The 13,014-nt window shown below is 36.9% G+C and overlaps 1 protein-coding gene across 1 annotated transcript in view; it reads left to right on the top strand.

Annotated features, from left to right (window-relative positions):
- Positions 1–13,014, top strand: part of RP1 (RP1 axonemal microtubule associated) — a 183,254-nt gene that overhangs the window by 87,259 nt on the left and 82,981 nt on the right. The window contains exons 25-29 of the mRNA XM_075495462.1: positions 5,110–5,264; positions 5,913–5,991; positions 9,151–9,232; positions 11,400–11,455; positions 11,609–11,641. Coding sequence (XP_075351577.1) covers positions 5,110–5,264; positions 5,913–5,991; positions 9,151–9,232; positions 11,400–11,455; positions 11,609–11,641 — 405 coding nt within the window. The remainder of the gene's footprint in view (positions 1–5,109; positions 5,265–5,912; positions 5,992–9,150; positions 9,233–11,399; positions 11,456–11,608; positions 11,642–13,014) is intronic.

The following is a 13,014-nucleotide window of genomic DNA, read 5'->3' on the forward strand; positions in this document are numbered from 1 at the left end:
TGGTTTAGTTTCATCCAAAAAGAACCTAGGTTTTTGCTCTAAAACCACTCCATGCTGCAAAGCAGAAAGAATTAAGGAGGGCCAGCCAGGGGATTCAGTTTCTTGATTCAAACTAATGTGCTGTTGTAGGCACACCAGTGTCATTAGGCTCAGGCAGCTGTAATGCGGAGGAAGCTTATCTAATGTACTTTGAGTAACAAGTGATAAGTATATTTATCTTGAATTCATCTGCTCTTAACTAGAATTCTAAAATAATGACTGTGCTTTTCTTTTAATAGAATTACTTGGAAAGAACTGACAATGGGACAGTGGTTTATACTAAATCAGCAGAAAAAGACCAATATTTCTGCAGTGAAAACTTTCATTTTCTTATTCTCACTAATAAATTCTTCTTTAATTTTATTAGGATTATTTTCTTCTTCTCCCAAAACATATCAGAATATTAACTTAGACTTTGATGCAAAGCAACCTGCAATGCTTTGTTACTGTTTATATTTTACAAAGGAAAATATCATGTCACTGAATTCTGTACATTATTCCTTCATAAGGAAATGAGAATTATATACTGTGCTTGCAGATTGGGGCCAAATTAACTTTTACCATTGGTGAATGATCAGGAATATACCAACCTTTTATATTGGAAATCCTGATTCAGATGCCCAGAATAAGAAGTCTGGAAAAAAGGGTTCTCTAACTTGCATTCTGTTGTCCTTAGTATGCCCTTAGGTTACCTTTTTGTTCATAACCAGAGAAACAAAATTTCCTTTCTCTCTTCCCCTTTATTCCAGGTAGTTCATGTTCTTATGTTATCAATAGGTGCCAGAAGCTGGAGTTGGGACTTAAAAAAACACCTGAAGTCTCATGATAACATCTCAAGAGGTAGCGGTAGTAGCATTTTTATGGACTGAGCAAGTATAAATTTGGTACTTGTGCACTTGACCGCTCAGTGACTCCTATAGTATTTTTTATACTTTTGATATGCCCTTTTTTTTAACATAGTCATTATACTGCTTTAATGTCTGTCTTTCTTGGAGCCTTTTAGAAGCTCCCTACCTCTACCTGAAAACATTTTACCTGCCTTTTTCACCCATGCATCCATGTCCCAGAGTTTTCTGTTTGATTATAGAGCTTATCTAAAATTACTCTGTTAGCAATTTGAAGATTTCAGTCACTTACTTTCTGAAAGGTCATTTTCTTTTTTAGTGAGTGCTAGCTGAGATGTTTTCCTGCTATTTTGTATTAATCAATCCTCTTATATCCTTTATCAAAGTTATTGTATTTTTCAAGATTTTTCTCCCATTACTTTGATGTGCCCCCCATTAGACAGATGGCTAGATGTGAGTCTAACAGGTTCTTCATAATGCTGAAACAATATTCCCTGACTTCTGTTCCGTGGCTGGTTTTATGATATAATTTTCAACTACTTCTTTCCTTTTTTTGCCTATGGGCCTACCTTTCTTGTCACCCCAGTTTTCAGCTGGTGTAGTTTCACTAAATCAGCGTATAGTAAAATGAAATTGCTACTTTCATTTTACTCAGGCCATGGAGCTCCAATTCTCAGAGTTTTGGGATGGTTTTTTCTAATTGCAGTGAAGCAGGTCTCCATTTCAGATGTGGCAGCAGTGGGGGCCTTAGAGTAGGTCAGTTTCTCAAAGGAAATTAAACCAGGGTCACAGAGGCTGAACATATTTTCTAGGGTCTTTTTATTTTACTCTATACACAAAAACCTGTGTTTTGTGAACAATATACAGAAAGCTACGAACAGGCAAATTTCACGTATGGTGAGTCTTGCTGTCTCAGCAGTACATTCGACTGGTAGGTTAGTTCTCCAGATTTGGTTGTATCTGTCCCCTGTGCTCATCAAACTACTGGTGCACCTTGCCTTGTCTGTTACAGAGTGGCATCATCCTTCTTGATCTTATATTTAAGCAATCTGTAGCTGAGGAGCCATTAACACTAGCGCCTGTCGTAGCTGTTCTGCAATCTAGAGGAACTGCTTGACAAAGTTTGAAAAAATTGCATCCACTCAAGCTGGTCTGTGCCTAGGTTTCCATTTGTACAGAAAAGGCTTAACCTCCACAATCTGTTTAGTGAATGTTTATATGAATGTCCAAGCATTCCTCCATAGTGGCATGTTCTAAGTAGGCACATACAGTGTATTTTGGAGAATGTTTTTGTTGCTTAATTTTTCGTGTGTTTCCTATAAAATGCATTGTAACATACACTCAAGTTAAGGGAAATGAACATTCCATCTATTATCCTAATATAGCAGCCCGTATTGTTAAGTTGTACAAAAATTTAAAGCACAAACTGGCCTTTTTGTTAAAAAGGTTCCTTTATAAATAATGCAGATTGTGTAGCCTAAATAAATGCCAGACCTAACGTTTTCCAGATGGTGAGAGATATATAGACACCAGGAGCTATGGAAAATATTTTCCAGTTCTTTACATTTCAACATGTGCATGTTTTCTACTTCAGACTGATTTATTTAGGCTTGTAGCAATAGAAAGCTGTATTTGATTAGATCATTATCATCTCTCTGGTTACCACAGAGATGCACAGTGCTACAAAAGGAACTGTCATTTATTTATCTGTTAATATCTTTGTTTTGTGTTATAATTATCTCTTATTCTGTTCTGGTGCACCCTGTGCTTAATCCATTTGGTTTGGTCTCCCTCCAGAAATGAAAGAACTTGTTGGTATTTTCTTCTTTTAATCATTTATTGTTAAAGGGCTTCTTAAAAAAAGCCTTGAATATGCTTTAAAATTGTGCTTCTAGTTACTTAAATTTTGCAGTTTTGATCACAGAAATTACTTGTAGGTGTAAGTAATACAGATACCAATCTTTGTATATAAACAGTCATAACATAAACAGTCTATACCTTTTCCTTAGCTCCCACAGATGTTTTGCTTTTTCAAGACTGGGAACGCAGGTAAGAATGTAAAAGCATGGAGAAGACTTCACGTTGATATGTCCCTGCTTTTACTAATCCCCAGTGCCTTGCTCCATGGCTAGTCCAGCCCTGTTATTCAAATGTCTGGTCACAGATGAATATAGTTGTTAGGTTTTGTTTCGGAAATGCGACCTCTCTCCTTCCACACTCTGAAAGAACTGGCCCCTTCATGACCAGTGTGGCTCTTTGCTTTGTTGCACGTTTCCTTTCATAGTTTGCTGCCACCCCTTATCCGCTGTCCTTTGAACAGTTCCTCGTTTGTCTTATTTTCTCTTGTTGCTAATCTGCGCACAGTTATGATTATACTAAGAGTTATGATATAAAATGTAATTTGGATTTATAGCTTAATTATGCTAATTATCAGATGCATTTATCTTTGTTACTTGCCATCCATATCTACCATTTGTTTTAACATGATGTTTTTAAGTTAAAAACCTTGAAACGAGTTTTTAGGATGCTCTGCCAAATTTATGGAGATGTGTGTGTGTTATTGAGATCAATTTTATGTCACAGGCTAAGTGTTGGTACACTAATGCCTGGATGTGAGAGCTGCAGTGAATGCTTGGAGTTACAGAAAATAATAAAACTGATCAAGGGACACCCATCCTATTTTGAGCCACAGTTGTAATAGTGATAAAGAGTTGGAGGCACTGTCTTTGCCATTTAGGATAATTTTATACAGATTTAGAGAAATATTCTAATTTGGTTAAACATACAGTCTATCCATCAACATTTCCTTCCTATCTTTTGATATATGTGGGGCTATTTTTTTCCCTTAAGTATTTGCAGTATTATTTTACTACTTGTTTATCTTCTCCACTGAGAATCAGAAATAGCTATTCTTCAGTGATGGTGAATGACATGATGTTTGAGTTTTATAAGCTGTCTTGGGGTCCAGTGAATTAAAAATTTAAGGAAATGTCAGGTTCTACTAGCTACTTAGTGGTATAAGAATAATAGAAATTTAATTAGTTTTTGTAGAATATTGTCCAGTTTCAAGCATTTTGTTATAATTTTTCTGTTTTGATCTTAGTTCCTTCTTACAAGTAGTGTTTAATTGTGTTTGTTAGGGCTTCTGCTACCTTTCTTCACTCCCAAGAGCTATTAAAATTACCCATTAGTGATACAGTAATCTCCTCTGTGATCTACTACACAGCAGCAGAAATGGCCAGCTGTGATTAGAATAGAAACACTGCATGGAAAAATTGCCATTAAAATGTAAACAGTAAAACTTCTTTTAAAAGTTGTAATAAGAAAAACTGAAATGAAATATAATAGTATGTGATTACTGCAAATAATTTTTTTTTAAAGAAGTTTGCATATGTGGATAATTATAAAGACAATATTAGTCGGGTGCAAAATATGTTAATACAGTAACTCTGAATTATATTCCAGAATTCTTTGAAGATAAGTGTATATTTTTGGTCTAGATATATCTTTGGTATGTTTAAGTGTAAAACTTTGGTCTAGACTAGAAGGAGAGGCATTAAAAAGTTGTAAATATATTTTAACTGAGAGCTGTTTTTAAAAGTGTTAGCATCCACTAGTGATAAATGCTGAAACCTTCAAAAACAAGTTGAGTGTACAGTTTTTATAGATGAGGGAGCCCATTCGTCTGCTTGTCCACCATTGTATGTGAGGTGAAAATCTAAAAATCCCAGGATTCATGATTGCTATTCTCCTTTTAAGATGAAATGAGGGTTAGCCACCCAGAAAATTCTGTTTTGCACAAATCTGGAGGTTGAAAATGCCTTGGTACCAGTGAAATATAGCTATTGTTTGAGACCATGACTAGGCACAGTTAGGTGGTCTCCAGGTAACTTGTCAAGAAAGACTTTGCAAATTAGGTCCTGAAATTGTGAATATTCAACAGTGAGTGAGAGAAGAAAATGGAGCACTAGGGAACACTTGCTTGACGGGCTGCTTTGCTGAGCAATGCACAGCCATACTCAGCACAATGTGGTTTTTTAAGCTTGGTATTTTCATATTTTTGTGTGGAAAATTACAAGATTTGAACCTGGAAGTGACAAATGCATGGATAGCTGTTGCTAATTCCAAACTTGAAAGTCAGTACAGTCTTCTGGCAAAATTTTGGTGGGAAAGCTTTTGAATCATGCAAACTACAAGGATAATCTCAAGCTTTTTCTTCTTCTAGTGTTGGTATATGAGGTCCATGTATACACGGGTGCTAAGCTTGGTGCTGAAACAGATTCTAATGTTTATATCAACCTCATTGGGACAAGAGGAGATTCTGGCAAAAGGAAGCTCCATAGATCTAAGAATAATAACGTAAAATTTCGACATGGACAGGTGAAGTAAAAACAATGCTACTTCTGATCAATAAGAGTAAATTATGGCTAGCAAACTGTTTCTTTAACAAGTGTAAATACCTTTTTATTTACAAGTTTTATTCAAGCAGTTTGCCATTTTCTCATGTATTTTCTTTATTCTAAATTACTTACAGAATTACATCACATGAATAATTTTTATCTGCTGGATCAGTCTTTTATTGAGAGCATCGCATAGTAGAATTTGAGTACTCTTGGTTCTTTATATTACACATATAGATAAAATAACAATAACATTTTTGTTCTCCTGAACAGATCACTGAGAATTTTAGAATCAAGTTCTAAATCTTTATACCCAAGTATGTTTTCCAGTCTTGGTGAGGCAGATAGGGCTAGAAAATGTGGCACAGAAATGACCAAATAATTATTTGCAACTGATCCTTGTGTCATGCCAAAGGAATCAAGTGCTGACTCTGTGGAGTAATTTTAAAGTGTTATTTACCTTAGAAAGCTTTAAAAGATCCTCACTGACTGGCCAGGACCAATATAAGACACCTACATTCATTCTGAAAAAAAAACAAAAGAGAAAAAATAAACTATTCTATACTGCTATAGTCAAAGCAATAGTTGTGTTTAAGACTTTTATCATTTTCCTTGTATGGTTCCACAGATGGATATTTTCTGCATAAAGGCTGTCTCACTGGGAGACTTGGAGAAAGTTCTGATTAGCCATGATGGAGCTGGTCCAGGTAGGTTTTAACTTCCTAGAGCCCAATCTGTTTTCAAGTCCTTTTTAAACACAATGCACTTTATTTATATTGCATGCTTCATACAAAATGTGACAGAAGGTCTTGCAGTGATAAAAAGTCTTCCTGCAGACTGGTCACTGTGATGGGATGGTGAAAACCAGTGGTAATGGGCAGCAAAAAGGACACGAGTTTAATGTCAAATACTGTCATTCCACTCTTTGTTTTCAAGTTTATTTATAAGAAAGTACTATTTATGTGCATATAGAAAACTCATGAAAACGTTGCTCACATAGGTAAAACAATTCTTCATTAGACAAAGAGTGAAGACTGGCCAGCATAGAATTAAAGATATTCAACACCTGCTTTACTACCAAACAAATTTTGAGCAGCTATAGCGTAATGTCCTTGCTGCTTTGGGCAATGGTAGAAGATTTGGTTATTTATATAATCTGTGCAAGTCAATGTGGAGCTGCCCCAGTGAGTGACATTGCCTTCAGCTTGTAGGTTTTTCAGAAAAAAAAAAAAGAGATAACTTTGTGATGAGACAAATTTTTGATACAGGCCCTTGAAGTGTGCATCTCTGGAATGATGTAAATGAAGAGAAAGCTAGCATTTAAAAGCACTGAAGATGTAAATACTGCAAATACGCTTGCAGATTAGTAGCTATGAAGAAGCCAAGTGAAGAGAAGGATTTTTAAAGCAGTTCAGGGCCACTCTGATACTAGATGAGAAAAGCACTTTTACCCTTCTCTGTTCTGAAATGGCCTCAAGCAACACCCATCTTGCTGACTGTCTGTACTGTCTAAGGCTTGAAGCAGACTTGTGGCTATTACAGAAGTAGGCTTATTAGTGCAGCCTTGGTATGGGAAGTAAACTTGATTCTTGTATCTTTGTAGTTCTCTAGAGTTTGCTGCCTTCAGCAATACGGATGATTGTATGTCTGAGAGTTTCACATCCCAGTAGGCCAAGACATAATACAGGAGGCAGTGTGGTGGACCCTACCTTCAATCTATCCCCCCAGGACACCACACCATGCTCTCTTCCCTCATCTCTCCTTTAATAGGCAGCATAGCCATATCACCGGATGAGCATTACGAATCTACAACCAGACTCGTCTATCTTAAGGTGTTCTTTGACAATGGAGTTCAAAATCTGTGTTTTTGGAGGATTGTCTAAACAGGACAATGGATTGATTCTATGTATAACAAAATTTATGCCTCGGTAATTAAGATGATTGGTCATTGCACTCAGCATAGACAGATCTCACAGACCTCTTTGAACTGTATCCAAAACTAGCCCCAGATAAGCCTGGCCTGAGGTGACCAGGGGGGTTGAGAGCTGGAAAAGGATGGTGAGTCAGGAGTGAGGCCATCTAGAGACCCAATCTTTTGGGGGTTGAGAGGGAGGAAAGAGCGTTCCTTTAGAGGTGGGAGCTGCCCTTTTTTCTAATCATATCACTTGCCTGAGTGATAGGGCAGAAGGTTTTCAGTCTTGATTTGGAGACTGTCTTGAAAGGATCATGGAACACATGCTTTCTTTGGGGCTCCTAGACTGCAGGGAATAGATCTTCTTCCACAGCCACTGTGAATGAGGAAAAAAAAGGCATTTTGTCCTAGACAGCAGGGTTTTGGCATTGGTCAGGTGTGAGTCACTAGATGATGTGTCTTACTTGCTGAAAGAACCTTCTCTTCCATAGAAACCTTCCATACGTACCTGTACCTTTACACAAGCAGTGCCTTTCATCTCTTTTGGCCTGTTTCAGAGTGACCTGTCTGATTGCTAGTGAATCTTGGCCAGGCTAGTAGGGTCCTTCCAATGAAAGAGCATCTGAGGTATAGGAGGGTGACAGGAGAAGCTTGCAGAGTGTCCTAATGTGCTCTGGGCCTGAAATCTTGAAGGGGAAATGCCATTCTGCTCCATGCACTGCCTGGGCAAGCCCTCCCTATGGGATAGAGACTGCTGCCTTCTAGAGACTTCCAGACTCAGATGAAGCCAGGGAGGCAGAGCATGAGAATAAATAGGATAGTTGTCTGCTTCCAACCAAAACATCCCTCATGCTGTTTTGCTTCAATGTGCTGATAAATAATGGTATGAGTCAGGCAAAACCTCGTAAGCAATATGACAAGTTGTGAGTGGTGCAGACACAGTGAGAACAGGATATTTGAAAAGGGCTTTGCAGGAGAACTGTACCAGTCACTAGGATGGTTATTGGAAGTGACCTAAGAGATCAGAATGGATGTGGCAGTGGTTACCGCTGTTAGGGAGAGGATGAATTCAGTAGCCCAACAGAAGTGAGGCTGCACAGCTCCATGCCTGCTGGTCCCACTAGCAGCAAGGCTGAGTATGTGTTCCCAGCAGGCACACACACACATTTATAGAACACATATATGTATGCACATGGCTGGCCATGCAGATCAACACAGACAGGAACTCACCACTCACACAAACACAAACAGCACCAATGGCCTTATCCTGTTACCCTCTCCAGCTGATCAGAATGACTGTCCACCAGTGGCTAATATATACATATATACACAGTATGGATGTATAAGGCCCCCAGTAGCTGGCCTTAGACACTTAGTCTATCCAGTTGCTGGCCCTGGATCCTTGGATCCTCAGTTTTCCCAGTTACTGGCACCTAGACATACAAAGCCCCTCCAAGGCTGCAGCCCCACTCCATTTGCAAATGAGAGCAGTAGTCTTAATGATTTCTTAATGAATACTCTTATATATGCAATAACAACTTCACTCACAGAGGACTAAAATTTCCAGCTTTTACACAAATCTCAGTTAACTGCATAAACAGATTTGTCCCAACATCCTTGTGCCTGATCACAAGGAATCAGAAGATGTAGTCTGGGATGTGAACAGTGTTGGCAGATGTTCACAGATGTATGCATATACTTGTCTCCAAGGAAAAAAACCCACCCCTCTTAAAATTAAAACAGAGCAAACCAGAGAAGAATTAATATTGTACCTCTTGTGAGAGACACAGAATAATAAAACTTTCATTCTATTAATATATCTTATCTATTTAGCTGAGCTCTGTCTTAATATGACCTGTGTTTCTGCTGGAAAAAAATAATCTGGGCTTTTTTCTTTAAATTTATTTAAAAAATGCATTATTTCACATGATAAACTTTTGTCATTTCAACATAGGCAATGGATGGTTCCTGGATAAGATTGTCATCAAACATAAAGAAGGAAAGGAAGCTCAGGAGGTTGAATTTCCTTGTAAGAGGTATGCCATTCATGGAGAAAAAGAATTTGTTACATTGCCAGCAACCTAAGGAAAAAACTGCAGAACAGGCATGTGCACACAACCTAGATATATGAGCAATGCCCGAGTTTTTCAACATACAAGGGATGCAAAATTTTGCCATTGAAGACAAAGAACAAAGTTGCTGTATTGGTATAGGAGGGAGTCATAGCCTAATGCCCAAAACCAAATGTTGCACAGGAGAAAAGGTGCATTGATCTTTCTTTTATCTAAATTATACAGAGACCACATGAAAATAAATAAGCTTTCAGTTCCCAATCTTTTAAAAAGTATTATGTGTAAAGATCTAGCTATACTGATTTTGGTCAGTTTCTCTTTCTCAGTCACTGAAAACCTTATATACATCCTGGAAATCTTTGGAAAGACCTTTAACTTTTCTCCTACAGGAGAGCTACAATATTTCCTTTCATTTAGTAAATCTCTACTTGCCTGTCTTACTAGGTCTAGAATTTTGCTGCCATGGGCAAAATAGGAAAATGCTTGACTCTCTCAGTTCTAACAATTACTAAACAGCTTATGTTTCCAAATTTTTTTATTACCTGAGGCAACTGCAACCTGAACTTTTAGCAGTCATTGAGTTGAATCATATGGCTATAACAGAAAAAAAAACCCATAAAATAAGCCAATAGATGAAAGTAAGGATTTGTGTGTGTTATTTCTATATTAGTATATTTAATACAATAGAAATAATTTGAAGAATTGTAATTTAGATCCAGCTAATTATATTCTGTAGTATGTGGTTTCCAGAATTTATGAGTTTGGGTTACATGGCTGAAATAGTTTCCATGTTATTTTGGGAACTGTGCCTTAAAGTCTTGAAAATCTTTAGGGGTTCAGTAAAGACAGCTCCCTCCTCTGGGAATCCTACCTGTTTACAAAAAAACAGGGTTTCAGTTTGCAAGGTTCCTGGAAATGACTAGCTAAGAACCATTTACTCCTCTCAGAACTATTATTCCGATGATCAGGTTTTTGGTTTAGTTTTCCTTTTTGGCTATTAAGCTTTTTAATTGTTTTGGTGTGCTTGAAAGATGGTTATTGGAAAAATAGATGAATGAGACAATTGTTTCTTTAATTACTTCTCTAAAGGAGAATGAGACTCTCTAAATGAGACTTCTCTAAAGGAAGGGATGCTTAATGAAGACACTTGTGCTCTCTATAAAGCTGCCTTGTCGAAAAAAAATATTAAGCTCTTAGAAAAAGATTAGAGACATTATATATAGAACTAGAGGAGTCCTGTCATTGTTTGCCTGCAGTGTAAGTGTGCTGCCAATGTGTCAAAGTTTACGTTCTATTTTTAGAAACTGCTAGTGATCTTCTGTTTCTTAGGAGGGAATGAGGAGATAGCTCACAAAAGTTAATCAAGCTATTTATTGCAACAATAGTTGAAATACAGTGGAGTTTAGACTTCATGCATATGAGATTATTCATAGAGTTTTGTTATATACAAGAAGTGAAATATATTATGGACCCTTGGTTTAAACAAATGCAACATCAACATGGAGCCAGTAGAAGTTGATAGTGAGCACATATTTATTTATTTTTAAATAAGTGAGATTGTTAAAGGCTGTAAAGTTTTATTATATCAGCAAGGGGCATCAACTGAAGGAGTATGGGTGTGTGTTTGTAGTGAAATGATATTGCAGGAAAGATCCTTAAATTCATCAGTATAAAAGAAAAGGAAAGTAAAAAGAGAAGTTTAGTTCATTGCTGCAGATCTACAGAAGCTTTAGAAACTTCCAGACCTGCAGGGGTTATATATCATTTTAAGTACAATGAATGTAACTAACCACTGCAGGTTATATAACCGCCCCAAATGCACAGTTGAGTCTCTGATCCTGTAAATACTTAGTGTTTCATATAATGTACTTCATGTAGTACTATAGTACTTCATACAGCTACCATGAAAATTCCTATTTACGTGCAGCAGAGTGAGCCAAATTCTCCTAATGTGAATAAGGCCAACTATGATAAATGTATAAAAGAAAATTCGATCTAGGAAGTAGTTTCAAGGCATAATTTGATGTAGTATAGAAAAAAATCCTGTTGGACAGAGAAGGTAATTGTCAGATTACTTGTAATATATTGATAATTGTTATGAATCTTATTATTTTTGTTTTTGCAATGAAAGATGGTTAGACGAATATCAAGATGACGGGAAAACTGAGAGGGAGCTCACTGCCAATAGTAAGTATTTGTTAAAGAAAATTCATGTTATAACAATATAGTGCATACTTAATGCCTAGTTACTACTGAAGAATCCTTCTGAATAAGACTGTGACTTAAGAAGAAAAGTGATAATAAAGCTTGTTCACATTTTTTTTTCTTTTCATATTTTAGAGGATGGCAATTCAAAGAAGGCATTCCTTAAAGGTAAGAGTTGTTTTCTACACCATTGTTTCTGCTGTTTGAATTTAATCTGCAAATCAGTGTTAAGCAACAAATATGTGAGCAAGTGACCTCATCGTATACGTAAACTGCCAACTGTGAGAGAAAATGAAGACAAATTGGCCAGCAGTGGTCTATAGAAAGGACTAGGCCTTTATAAGTAATTGAGAAAAACATGCTGCTCATAAACCATTTCTGATTTTCTTCATTCTGTCCTAAAATCAGCCAGGAATCCTCTGAGAAGAGATTCAAGTGCTGTTTTGTTTATCCCAATGTCACTGTCATTTAATATGTGGGAACAGGTCCCCTAGCAAACATCATCAAGTTGAAAAATGTGTTGTGAAGTGTCAGTGGAAGCATTTTCAGGTCAAAATCCACCAGGGTATTCCCGAAGTAGCCAGAAATAATGCAGGCTTAAACTCCAAATCCGTTAGTGCAGCTAAATGTAGTCTATGCATTCAGTTGACTAAATCTGCTTGAATTAGTAAAAAGATTTTAATTAAAAACTATGCACCCAGTTGTCTATTTTTATAGCTACAAAGACAGCCCCATCCCTGTAATACACTAGTATCTCCCAAGTGTTTAAAATTTGAGATACCACCTCTGTGTTTCTCCCTAACCAGAAAAGAGAAACAAACTGACAAAAGTATCTTTATGAACATTTAACTGTAAATGCATATTCTGTGTAACTGTTTCTGGGAACTATATGGGAGAAACTAAAGTAAAAAAAGTAATAATTAAATGTGGCTCTGGAAACAGTGACTTACCGTCTGTAGGATGATTCCTGATCTCTTGATCTGATTCCAGTTTCAGTGAAAATTAAATCATTTGCATTCAGTCAAACAGTTTAGCTAACACCTTTATTGTTCCATGGCAACATAACTTTGACAAAAGGAGACTGATTAATTCAGGTAAGTAAAGGCTTTCCCACAGAGAAATTTGATTTTCACAAGAGTGACTTGGGATTGGATCCTGCATTCTGCTAAGTGCACAGTTCAGAGATGCAGCCATAATATCTGTTTCACCTTATGTTCAGAAAATAGACTATATTTTACTACTAATCTAAGTTTTTTTCCAGTGCAGCTTCATTCTTTATTGTGCTATAATAAGCAGGCACAGATACACAGACTGCTGAGAGCCTGTGCATGTCAAGAGCAGTTAGGCATCATATATTGATTATGAGGAGAAAGGAGTGGCTTATTCTTAATCAGTTTGTGAAACGTCACACTGTCAAGATGTCCAGGAGGACCCAAAGAGTGTGTGTTGATTTCTTAGGTTGAGATCAGACATTCTGAATAATGAAGATACAAAGGAGAAGAACATTTTTAGGAACTATTCTGCCAATTAGCTATGCATCA

Source organism: Mycteria americana, chromosome 2, assembly GCF_035582795.1.
Source record: "Mycteria americana isolate JAX WOST 10 ecotype Jacksonville Zoo and Gardens chromosome 2, USCA_MyAme_1.0, whole genome shotgun sequence".
Lineage (NCBI taxonomy): Eukaryota > Metazoa > Chordata > Aves > Ciconiiformes > Ciconiidae > Mycteria > Mycteria americana.